The sequence below is a fragment of the Haliaeetus albicilla genome, chromosome Z (genome assembly GCF_947461875.1).
Source record: "Haliaeetus albicilla chromosome Z, bHalAlb1.1, whole genome shotgun sequence".
Lineage (NCBI taxonomy): Eukaryota > Metazoa > Chordata > Aves > Accipitriformes > Accipitridae > Haliaeetus > Haliaeetus albicilla.
The window spans coordinates 12600272-12612860 of record NC_091516.1 but is presented as its reverse complement, the minus strand read 5'-3'; the positions used below and the strand labels follow the sequence as shown (position 1 = coordinate 12612860).

At 37.2% G+C, this 12589-nt stretch overlaps 1 protein-coding gene across 3 annotated transcripts in view; it reads right to left on the bottom strand.

Annotated features, from left to right (window-relative positions):
* Positions 1-12589, bottom strand: part of HOMER1 (homer scaffold protein 1) — a 106737-nt gene that overhangs the window by 71644 nt on the left and 22504 nt on the right. For all 3 annotated transcript variants that reach the window (XM_069775798.1, XM_069775797.1, XM_069775799.1), the window contains exons 2-3: positions 9426-9582; positions 2075-2206 (exon numbers count right to left, since the gene is read on the bottom strand). In XM_069775798.1, the coding sequence (XP_069631899.1) occupies positions 2075-2206; positions 9426-9582 (289 nt within the window). The remainder of the gene's footprint in view (positions 1-2074; positions 2207-9425; positions 9583-12589) is intronic.

The following is a 12589-nucleotide window of genomic DNA, read 5'->3' as shown; positions in this document are numbered from 1 at the left end:
CTGACTACAATGCCAGTGCACAGACGAGAGAGTTAGTAATCTGAGCAGAGAGACGAGATGAGAAAGAGAATATAGATGTGATTTGCCTAAAGCCACACAGCAGATCCAGGGTTTCCAATTCAGCTTTTCTGATTCCAAGACCAACATATCTACCAAATCCAGTGACTGAATAGGCTGTAGCCTAAAGAAAAGTTTCCTTTCCCCACCAAATACGTTTGTTAATTTTAAAATAACACAGAAAGTTTTACCTTTATGAATTTTAGTAGCAACTATCAGCAGTTTCTACTCACATGAATGTCAGTTTGATAATTAAAATATAATATAACAGGAACAGTTTGCTGAAAAGGTCCTGAAGATTCATCACTATAAGCTTCAGAAAAGGTCTGTGACTTGGTAGTTTTCTCAACAGGTTTGCGTATTCTCATAAAACACAGCAATTTGACTAACTGCTAATCAAACACATACTTAATACAAAATATCTACTGTAGCTTTTCCAATTATTTTTGCAACAATATAAAGTTTTAAGCCAAGGTTAACATCCATATGAGGGCAGTGAAAGAATGGAATTGCAACTGTAAATAAGAAGGCAGTAAGTACCACATGGGGAGAGCAAGAAAAGAGTCAACCCAAAATATTTTCACTGGCAAGGATAACCTAATGTTTAAAGTCAGGCAAACACAGAGTGTGCATGACTACAGCATGACACTTTGCCACCAAAGAAGCATTCTGTCATTAAGTAAAACAAACTAGTCTATGAGAGAGGTAAACTAAATTAGCATTTCTGCAAAATTCATTGAAATATTAAGAAAAGTTATTACCACATTGGTAAGCAAGTGCCTCTAGGATATACACACCAATTTAAGTAAGTGACAAAGTTTCCAAGTTCACTGAAGCAATGATAGGTGCACAAACGCACATGGAATATTAGTCACCATTCAGAATTTCCTGTGCTTGTGTTGCTTCGTGGAAACGAAAGCTATCTGATTATGAAACGAAGAAATATTACAAGTGTAACACTTGTCCAAATAAAGCAGATGTATTGGTTCTCATTTTAATGGTTTTCTAACAGGCCCATGCTTATCCTTGGATAGTGACAATTACTTTCTCAAAAGGGCTGGTATGATTACTTTTTTTTTAAATAACATGCCAGTCATTATTCTTTACTTAAACATGTACTATATATTCCTTTTCTTGCACTTGGGTTTCCAGATCTTTTGTATACTTCAAAGAGGAAAATTCTCTGCTCAATGTAGAGATGTTCTTAAACTGAACTGAAATTCCTCTTCTGAAGAAAAATGATACTGGCTTGTACAGGTTCCTGGACCCATCTACCGGAGTAGTATCAACAGCAATAGGTATTGTAGAAAGGGTGCTCAGAGGAACTATACCATCAGTTTGAGAAACAGGGGTTACTGCTTTCCTTGGAATAAGGTGTACTTCCCCTCCTGCACAAGTAGACCAGAAAAAAACCTGCACATATGGCACAGAGTTCCTTTAGTAAAGACTTCGACTCTTGTATTCCAACAGGAAAATGTAGTTTTCTTTTACACTGAATGTATTTCCCACTAGCTTTACTTTAAGCCTGCAGATGTTGAAATATCTGTAATTTGATACACTACATAGTAGAAAAGTGAAAGTGAATATGGCTCAAAAAGACAAAAATGCATCTGAAGACTACCAACAATTTTTTTTTCTCGTAGATCTAAATATAGAAGAAACACTAAATTGTCTATTCCTTTAAATTCTGTCATGAATACCTGTAATGGAAGAACAACTTTTAAAAAAGAGAAACCTAACAAATGAGTAATTAGAAAGCACTGACAACATACACTGTGATAGCTTAAATCTCCCTTCTTTCCTCCACCAGTTAAAAGTATGTTTGGAGGTACCACACTTCATCTTCACTTTTTACATCATACGGCTCGATACCAAACATTTTTTTGTAAAGAACATTTTTTTGTAAATTGTTTTTAAATAACAACAGTAGGGAGCACTGAGTCAAGATACAAGGAGCAGGAATCAAATATTCTTAAGCCACTTGACTAGCTGAATAGTGGCCACTGGTCATACTTACTTTCGAAAGGTGATGTTCAGATGAAAATCCCAAGCCATAGACTGTATTCGCCCTGCTGTCTGCCCACTGACCAAACTTCTGGGATGTTTTAGTAAATGTCATGTTGGGGGTGATAGTGCTATTTATTATTGCCTGAAAAAAAATAATAGTTGTAAAAAAAGAGTTTTGTCATTTTGATTTTTTCTTTTTAAAGACTACTCATAATTGAAAATGCCAATATTGTAGTCAAGTACCTGTGTACACTGTATGAGACACACTGGGAACAAAGAAAGAGTTTTCTAATTCAGTCACAGCTAAACTTACAAAAGCATATTTTCACATACATTCTGTAAAAGGAGCAAAAGCTGGGCAGGGGGCACCTGTTTGCAATTCCAAGTAGTCATTTAGTAGTTAGCAAGTCTAAAAAAAGGCATTGCATAGGCTAATGAGATCAGAATAGAAGAAGCAGCAAAGTCCTTTTTTGTCTCACAAGTGTATTTCTTCATCCCCTAAGGCAATGCCTCTCAAGCTCCACTGTAAACTTCACTGTTGCACTCCCCCTACCCATGCTGCATATGCTATTCTCACTGGAAAAGATGCAATAAAACAAGAAGCACAATTTCTTCTTAAGTTTCTGTGTTACAAGAATCTGTTTTTTCTTTATACATACACAAGCATGCCTAACACTGACAGGGTCATACACCAACTATAGAAGAGTTATTGTTAGAATCATTTTTCTTCTCTAGTTCTTGTTATATACAGGACGGAAGAAGCACATCCTCCAGCATACAAATTCTGCCAAAATAAACAAATCTCAAAATGCAACTATTAGATGATATGCTGGTACCACTAAAAGCACCTAAAGCTTCACCATGGATTTCAACAGTATTTCCATCACATTAAAGCTTGTCTAGCATACTCTAAATCTGCTATGTGGAACTGTCCAGCTGACTTAAAGTATGTCAGGATTAAGTCTTATAGTGACACCAATGGGTTCCATTTAACTAAAAAACTGATGGTTAGTAAAGTTTATGACCAGTCAACATGAACAAGAAAGACTAGCCATAAACCCAAAGATATGTGTATTTGAAGTGAAATGCAGGCACACTTTCTCATCTGTCTGGTTTCAGACACCTTTGTTAAATAATTCACAACCCTTTTCATGAATCACTGGTGCTTTGCAACACCCACGTGAAAGAGAAAGCCCTTAAAACTTCCCAGAAAATAGCACACACTGTGAGCAAAACAATTCAGCCAGAATCTTTCTTACATGTCAGTTACTGTGCTCCAAAGGTTATTGTCAGTATGCGCCCTACTGCAATTGTCTTACAGTACTGAGTTAGGAATCTTTTGAACATCACTGTGTATGTTTCCTGCTTCCATGAAATCAAAACCCCTGCCTCACCCCTGGCAAGTTAAAGTCAGTGATTACTGAAGAATCCTAGAGCAGCAACAAAATCCACAGGGTCCAAACCATCTTCTCTGTCATAAATAAAGACTCTTTCTTTTATTCTTTGAATAGCAGGAACTGTACAGATACATAGAGAATAACAGTATTTTCTCAGGATGGGGACAGTGAGCAACTTCAACATCAGAGAGACCAAGTACTGCTCTCCCAAGCCCAAGATCTTCTAGAAGTCAAAATCAGTCTATACTTCTTGTGTGAGATGGCCTTCTGGGTGGATATTAAAATGAGTATTTATGGAGTTTACTTAGCACCCTTTGCTTTTGCTGAGATTTGGGTAGCACTGGAGCACAGCTACCATCAACATAAAATTTTCCCTGAATTCTACAGGACAAGCCTGAAAAATTTACAGCTGAGGGGCCAGCTAAGCCCACAAACAGCTCCCATATGCATATAGTGATTCTCAGATTAAGTGGCAGAGAGGAATATTGTAAGAAAGTTCAGAAGAACACATTGTATCGTAACACATAGAAAGACAAGCGAAAATACTGCAGCACAGACGAATTTAACAAAACTGGCATCTTCTCCAGTGGCTTTGGCAGCTCCACTATCTTGCATTAAATTAGAAGAGCAAAACTGGATGTAGCTGAGGATATCAAAGAGGCAGTTCTCTGATAACCTTTGCCTCAAAATGCAAGTTTTGGCTACTGTTGTGAACAATTGGAGAATTTTGGAATGCCTGAAAGCTTACATTTGAAGCAACAAGCCTCATCAGGTCAAGGACAGGATTTGCTGTGTGATCAGAGACTGAAGAACTACCTCCAGCATTAATTGTCCACAAAACACCTCCTCCGATTTTCATACAGGAGAAGCTGGTTAGCGAAGTTACTGGTAATTCAAACACCATTCTCCTCTCTCTAGGCATAAGGTTCAGAGCCCATATAAAGCCAGCAGGCTTGCACTTGCACTATGGCCTCCATCCAACTGACCTCATAGAAAACAGCTGTCTATGCCAGACAGGACAGAAGAGAGAGTGTGACACAGGGACGTGGACTTCTTGGAAAGGAGGTGTTCTGGAGCTCTTTTTTTGTTGTATGCTTCTTGTCTTCCTGTGCACTGTTAGTGCTTGGAAGCCCACTTTTGAAATAACCTGGTTGAAGCCCAGAACAGAGCTGTGCAAGTTCACTTAATGCTCAATCTCTCTTGCTATGGAAGCTGTCAACAGTAACATGTTTGAAATTAAATATCTGGGGGTCAGTATAGAAAAAAAGTCTTCCTCCCAATTCAAGCTCTAGCTCTGTTGTCTAGCTTCATGAAGCCCTAGTTCCATCCATTGATTAATTTTGAACTTACATGACAGATTTGAGAGTGTGTGTCATGGATGTAACTTCCTCAGTGTAGATGACTCTGAAGACACAGACTTAGGACCTCCAAGCAAGAGGCAGGTTTAAAGCCTGCAGAACTGGCGTTTGCTGCAGTGACAGTGGCATATCTGATTGCAAATTAAACCAGTGAAAAACCGTGGAGAAACCAACTGGTTCTTAGCTGAGACTGCTCCCTGCTTCAGCTGACCGCATGGCTGGATGCACAAGAGAGAACCCAGAACAGGCTGCCTGGACCAGAATGGGGTTATCTGTTCTGACAGTGGTCTCCATTTAGGCTGGGTTACAGTGACTGCCAAACTGCTTCCTTGCTATGGAGAAAGGTAGGAAGAAAACTTAAAAAAAAAAAAAAAAAATTGTATTGATTAAAAGTTCCTGTGATTCTTCCCTTTATTTTCCAGAAGAGAAAAATAAGGAGGCTCCACTCCAGTAGACAGCATTAGTCCAAAGACAGCAAGTTTCTCACTGGGAAGACTACATTCACATCCAAGTGATACAAAAGAGTCCTTTCATTAGATTTACCAATTTTACAAGGAAATCAAGGCCTTCAATCCTCTCTGAATTAAAAGCATTAGGATGCTAGACTTCTCACGTCCTAAATTAATTATGCTTTTAAAAACTGCAATGCTAGAGCATACTATGGATACAGACAGTGTCAGCTACTTCTGGAAAATACTAGATCCTTCATATCTTCAGCTAAAAAAAAGAAAAATTATTTTTTAAATTAGAATTTGTAATTAAGCCTGTCTTGTCTACCTAAATAGATAATGCTTTAACTGCTCTCCTCTACGCCAGATTTCACTGTAGAGTTACCAGTATAATAAGTGTCAAGTATTTCATCAACTTTTAAGAATGTTGTTAGTATAAATGTGCAAGAATATCTTAAAAACAGAACAGAGTCAATCTGACAGGCAGACATTTAGCTTTTGAAGAAAACTGATTTTTTTTATCTTTAGATTTTGTTGGAATAGTAAAATGGCTTTCATGTCTTCCTTTCATATTAGTTTAGCTATGAGAAAACAGGGCATGTGTCTTAGCTGTTCATTTTACTGATTGCAAACCCAGCAGCTGCAAGATACACAGCAGTGGACAAATATGGTTTTATCTTGTGCTAAAATTGATGGCAATAATAATTAAGACACATGGTATTTTTTTCACTTCTTCAAAGGAAGATCACTGAAGACCTGTGCTTACAGGCCTTACTTAAAACGTGTATTTAGCACTGAACAGGTTAACACTTTAATGTGTGACTATTTTATAACAGTCATTAAAATGTAAAGATCTTCTACTGCAGTTACACTGGTAGGAGACTTGACTCAGAAATAATATATACAAGGCTTATGGAATCTACAGACTGGAAAACCACTCCTTTCTAGAGTCTTCTCTTGTTTTAGATGAGCACAAATTATTAGAGTTTTTTCCCTATCTTGCATCTGTGAAAATTAATCTCCTTTCTTTTCTCAGTGAACAGAAAAAAGAGCAGGAGTCTGGGAATAGTCCTAGTGTCTGTCTGCAGTGTTACTGGAGAAATAATGGAGGCTTCCCTCCATCACCTAAGAGAAAGAAGTACTAAAACACATTTTCCCAAGGAGCTATGAAATGACTATGTAATTAATGTGAACTGAAAGCCTTAGCAACAACTGCTCAGTGTTGTCATGTCATATAGTGTAAGAAATTTTACTTTTCAGGCTTTCTCTTATTCCTAGAGTGGTAGGAGAAAAAGGTTGCATAAAAGATACTTACTCAAGAGGTCACAGAAACCAGCCTCAAGTTCTATCAGATAATTTGCATCAGGATCTCCAGGCCATGGGCAACAGGGATCCAGATACTGTACATGACTATAAAATACGGCCTGTATACTGACACCTTATGGTCCTGTAACATTTTCTGGAGTCAGGTTAGAGGGAGATGCATCACTTCTTGTATAAAGTATTTTAAGAGGTGACTGTAGCTTCAGAAAACAACATTACATAGAATGCATTAAAAATAAGCAGAACTTGCTTCTATAGGAGCTATCTCAGCTGAATCTGGCTCACAGACCCATTGACAGGGAAGAAGGAAAAAAAAAAACCTCTCTCAAAATAAACCAAAGGGCCCCACAAGCAAATTCAAGTGGGAATCTGCAATGTACAAAAGCATCCCTCAGAGGTGAGTGAAGTTCAGGTCTTAAAAATGTCCTTTTGTTTTCAGGAAGAAAGATTTAATGACTTTCAGGCAATCAGTAAAGAAGTTAAGTTTTATCCAGGAATCTTACTGAAACCCACTGACCTAAAGAGAGGGAAGGGTGTGGGACAGAAATAGGATTATCACTCAAATCTAAAGTATCTCTCTCTCAAACTTTCCTTACTGCAGTCTAGGTGAACATACATGTGAGTTGCCATCACTTACTGACTTACTGCTCAGCTCCTGAGCCGTTGTAACTGAGCAGCCATATGCACATTGTTCTCTCCACCATACAAACCCACAGGGTGCTGTAAACCCCACCAGCACCAAGGTATACAATAAAACCTGGTTGGACCTATTCCCTTCAAGGGAGGGGCATGACAGCTTCAAAACCAGTATGGTTCAACAGGTGGTTTTGGCCACTGGCAACATGTGCATTCAGGACATTTTCAATGTAAAATTTATTTTTTAAAAAAACAACCATAAAATCATCTTTATTCAGTTTAATTTTAAAACTTAAACGGGAGAATTAAATTGCATAGCTTTTTCTCCTTTGCAAATTTAACGCTTCTGTCTAACCAATCAACAATATAAGGCATTGCAAGCTCAGACGCCAATAGTGGTACTGACGCCCAGCCGTATGTCATATAGCAGAGACACTATCTGGATGCACTCCAAACTCAAGAATGCTTTATATTTATATTTAGCCCTTTGTACATACTACATTGTATATATGCAGACATGTTAAAAAAGATGGGGCTTTAATCAAAAATAAAATTTCTCTGGGAATTATCCTGAAAACCTCTTTGAAATTCTTCCATGGGTCCCCTTGCTATTCACCTGTGTTTGTTTCAATGCCTAACACAATGGCTCTTTCTTAATTATGACTGGGATCCTAGATCTTAGTCAGACCTCTAACACTTGGATTAAAACATTATTAGGATTGCAGCAATCACAGACAGAGTAAATAAAAGTGAGACTGCATTATCAATACGCCTTGCCAATAGTATTGCAAATGTAAATGAAACACTGCAGTTGACAAAAGAACAAATAAATAGATGAACAACTGCTTGACAATTTAATTCAGCAGCCACTTTGCAAGAGTTGCAGCTTTGGACAAAGGCAGAGGAACCCCAGTGGACACCAGAATAAGGATTCTGTAAACTGTGCAGATCAGTTAAGTTGCTACAGATTACAACTGGTAGTCTTGATTTTATACAGCATCTAGTTCCAATCCCAAAGTCTTTATTTATAGTCACACAAAAGGTATTTTAATTACTTGACAGAACTAAAAGAATCATTTGAAGGAAGGCTGGGAAGAAAAAAAACAAAGTGAGAGTTAACTTTGAAAAATTCTGGTAGGCTTTGATACCAGAGTCTCAATTACGCTTTGATACCAGAGTCTCAATCACTTAAAGTAGTATCATACAGAGATCTTTGACTATGAGGTCTATTTCTGTATACTTCTTTACGATAGAAATTCTCTTTCCTCATTTAAAATAACAATACTCTGTATATTTTTAAAAAATGAAGTTACCGGTAATATTTTTCAGCTTTCAATAAACAGCCACAAAATCTCTGAGAATACTACTATGTTAACAGAGCATTTCAGTTCCAACCATCATGAACTGATGCATCTCTAGAAGTTGCAACTGAAAGTCTCTTGAAAGGATTAGAACTTTTGACTACGCTCTGTACGTATCTTTATTGTCCTTATTGCAGAGTTTTCTGATGTGCTGTTTGTAAAGTTACTGTTTTTATACCCACTTGGGGTAGAACCAGTCAAGTATTTTCTCCATGTCAGATTAATTTCTTAGACAAGGTTTCTTAAAACAGCAGCTCAATACATTATCCTTCCTAATTAAAAAAAAAAGAAAAAAAAAGAAAAAACACTCCCCAGAAAATCCAAACCCAAACCAACTGAGTTTTGATAAAAGCTTACCATGGAGAGCTTTATTAGGAAGGAATCCTCACATTCTCTACAGCAAAAAAATTGGAAGATTACATAACAAAGGATTTCCTAAGTGATTATGGGCACTGAACAGATGTCCCTCATAATGCTGAAGCAAACAATATTGACAGAACATTGAATGAGGAGATGAAAACAGGTTATTGTAACGCTATTTGTACTTTTTAGTGCATTTCACAGGGAATGTCTTTTTAGCCTAAGTAATAGGTCATCACTTAAATGCAGCAATAGAGTTATCAAAGTAAATATGAACACATGGAAAATAGCATTTTTGAATAAACACTTAAAACATGTAATGAAGTATTTAAAACATGTAATGAAGCCATGTTACCATTTTAACATGTCAGTAATCTGTTACTCAGATATTAACAAAAGCATCTGAGGAAGGACATCACACTAGAAAATAAATACAAAAACTGATGAAGCAAGCAAGTTTTCTGAAATAAAACTTACCTTTGAGCCATCCAAACTGATTATCCTGTAGACATTTCTTGTGCTGTCATAGAAGTAGGACACAGTAACAGCATGCTTGCTGGTGGGAACCCAGTTTTTCTTAGTGTTCGGGTCAATCTGGAAGACATGAGCTCGGGTGCTGAAGATGGGTTGTTCCCTGAAGGACAGACAGTAAAAATCATGAATCTAATTTGTACCTAACATTGTTGCACACAAGTTATCTGCCAGTTGTGCCCACCAGGGTGTACACATTTCACTTTGCATGATAATTTTTTCCTAAGAACTTCTGTATGTGATGCTGCATTAAGCAGACAAGTGCATTAATATACACTTGCAAGCAAAATGCAAGCCTTCCAAGGCAAAAATCCGCACCCAGCTGTAAAGTCAGATAAAGAGAGACATCTCTAATTAGATTCAGCCCTGTCCCATCATCTTCCCAGCCCTCACCCTCCATCCACCCCTTTAAACTAACTGGCATTAATACATGTATAACTTCATCTCATTACACTGCACACTGCAGAACGTGTATGACTTTAAACCCCCTTCTCAAATATCTTTTAATACCCTCGTTATTCTAATCAATTTTAGCCATAATCTGAAACTGAACTGGCTGAGTCAATGCAATTACTATGAAACTTACATTAATTAAGGCCAGGAAAATGTGTTGTGAAACCCTCACTCTTTGGACCTTCACACCTGAACATTTTCATAGCAACACTAAATATGTGTAACATACGTGGTTTGAAGTTAACTGGTTAGCAACTAAAATTGTGTAAGGTAAAAAAAACCTACTGTACTTTAGAATTTACAACTTATTTTCCCCATGATCATTACCAGGATATAGAGCATTGCACAGAAATCTAAAAATATTTTAATATCACTACAATAGTTGTCAGTTCAAATTTAGCTACGTTTTAGCAACAAATAGATTGCTGTATTCTTCAGGGAACGTTGCCATCAAATCCCAAAGATACTAAGTCCCAGAACTTTAAGTTGGACTTAACTTTTTAGGTTTTCGGACCCTTGTTTTCTCCCAGTTCCAGGATATGAAGAAACATATCCTTTGTTCCTGCCCTCATTTTCCCTTAAGAGGTAAGTTTTTAATACATTTTTTCTGCCCAAAATAAAAGCAAAAGAAAAAACTAAGATTCTGGGTACTCATAGTCAAAGGGTTTTAATCTGGCCTCATTACAAAGGGATACATGTGAGCTCTCAGAAATATCTCTACTGCTTGGCAGCAAGAGCAGCTGAAACCAGCAGCTTTCTGCAGCAGAATCCTATTACTCAGCTGGGAGTTAAGGCTCCCAGAAGCTCATCTGCCAGAAGATGTGGTGTTCTTCTACGTTGGGTGTTGGAAGAAGTGACAGAAGGATACAGAACAGACCAAAGACAGCAAAACAGCGAGTTTCAGTGAAAGCTAAAGAAGAAAGGCAGGCCCAGGGGATTAATGCACATGCTAGTCTTCCATACAAATGTCACTGTACCCTCAGCACCAACTCATCTTCTAAATCACCAAGCTATAGGAGGTTGGGTAGCTGTTTGCCTGATGCCAATCCCTTGCACGCAAAGGTTATGCAAAGGTGACTTTTATAGCCCTTTTGTTTAACAGAACCCTTACACTAATTCTTACCGCTCTTTCAAGTATCTACAATTACTTCTTCAATCATACTTAAACTTTAGTTCTTGTCTTCAATATTAGATACATTTTGCATTTACCTCCCAGTTAAGCATATCCAAATGTAATGTGATGAATATTACCACAATGCAACCAGTTCTTTAACTTTGGAAAGTTAAACCGCGCATCAAAACAAAAATCTTAGAAGCCTGACAATTATTTGGATGAAGATTGACATTGAAAGAAGAAAATAAAAGCTCTGACCACATTAACTAAAAAGACAAAAGAAGAGGTGAATCCAAATTGTAGATGTGTGGTTAATGAATACACATTTGACCAGCACTGATATTTAATTCTGTCACGGTACAGTTTATCACACAACTAGGACTTTCAACATACCACAGGTTAGGATTTTAATATGTACAAGGTAAGCGAAAACTATATGACTAAAGCAAGTAGGAGTGTCAGTAAAAGTCTGACCGTTCAGCCCTAAGGTGCTGCTTGCCTGCACTGTCAGCACAAAAAACTCCCATAGCCCCATCTGCATATACTCAATTTGTTTAACGAGGTGGCCTGCATATTCCTGCTACTTCCTCAGCAGTGTTGCTCAAAGACAAACCAGACCACTTCGCAGGGAACGTGCGTGGGTCTGGGGTATGCATTACAGTTAGGTATGGAACAGCGTAAATGAAGCTTACTTACAGTTTTTTAATCACTGCTGATAAAACTAGCATTACAGTCTTTTCTTTCCATATTTTAAATGAAACTACAGCTTTACTGAATGACAAGCCATCTACACTCTGTGGAAAAAGGATAGCTCCCTTCGTTAAACTAGCTGGATGATTTTGCCAGATTACAGGGGTAATCAGGATTTTTTTCTGACAAAGATGATAGATTTCAGATGTCTCTAGAATTAGAACCAACATTTTTACGCTTGATGATGAACATTTATAATGATTATTTTTCAAACAAATGGAAGTTATGCACCTTATATCTCCAGGACTAAATATGTTATCAAATCAGTCAGTGATGTGCTACTAAAGTAGCTACTAACGCTGCTGTACAATTAGGTCATCCGTACTTTTCTGTAGCAACATACTATAGAGCTACTTAAATTTTAGATTTGCTAAAATGTTCAGAAACAAACAAAAGGTAATATAAAAAACATATACGAGATTTGTAACTTCAGCTAATCGATCTTTACTCAAACTTTTTCTTCTTCCATTATTCGCAGAGGACATGATGCCCTCCCAGTCTGGAAGTTTCAGTTAATTCATCTTAACTAATATTAGTTATAAATGTATTAGTTAAATAGTTTCCGTTTTCCCTTGCTAAGTGCTCAGGCAAATTTATATATATACAAATTATATTTTATCATATATAACACTTATTTATATATTAAAAAAATTAAAAATCTACTTTTGCCTACACAGAGTTGAGATACAAAGAGAACAGCTTTAAATAAGAAAAAATAATCCTGTAAAAACCCCCTATCAGTTCCTTACTCATCACTCTCTCCTCTTCCTCTTTCAGTTTTCTCTTGTCATTC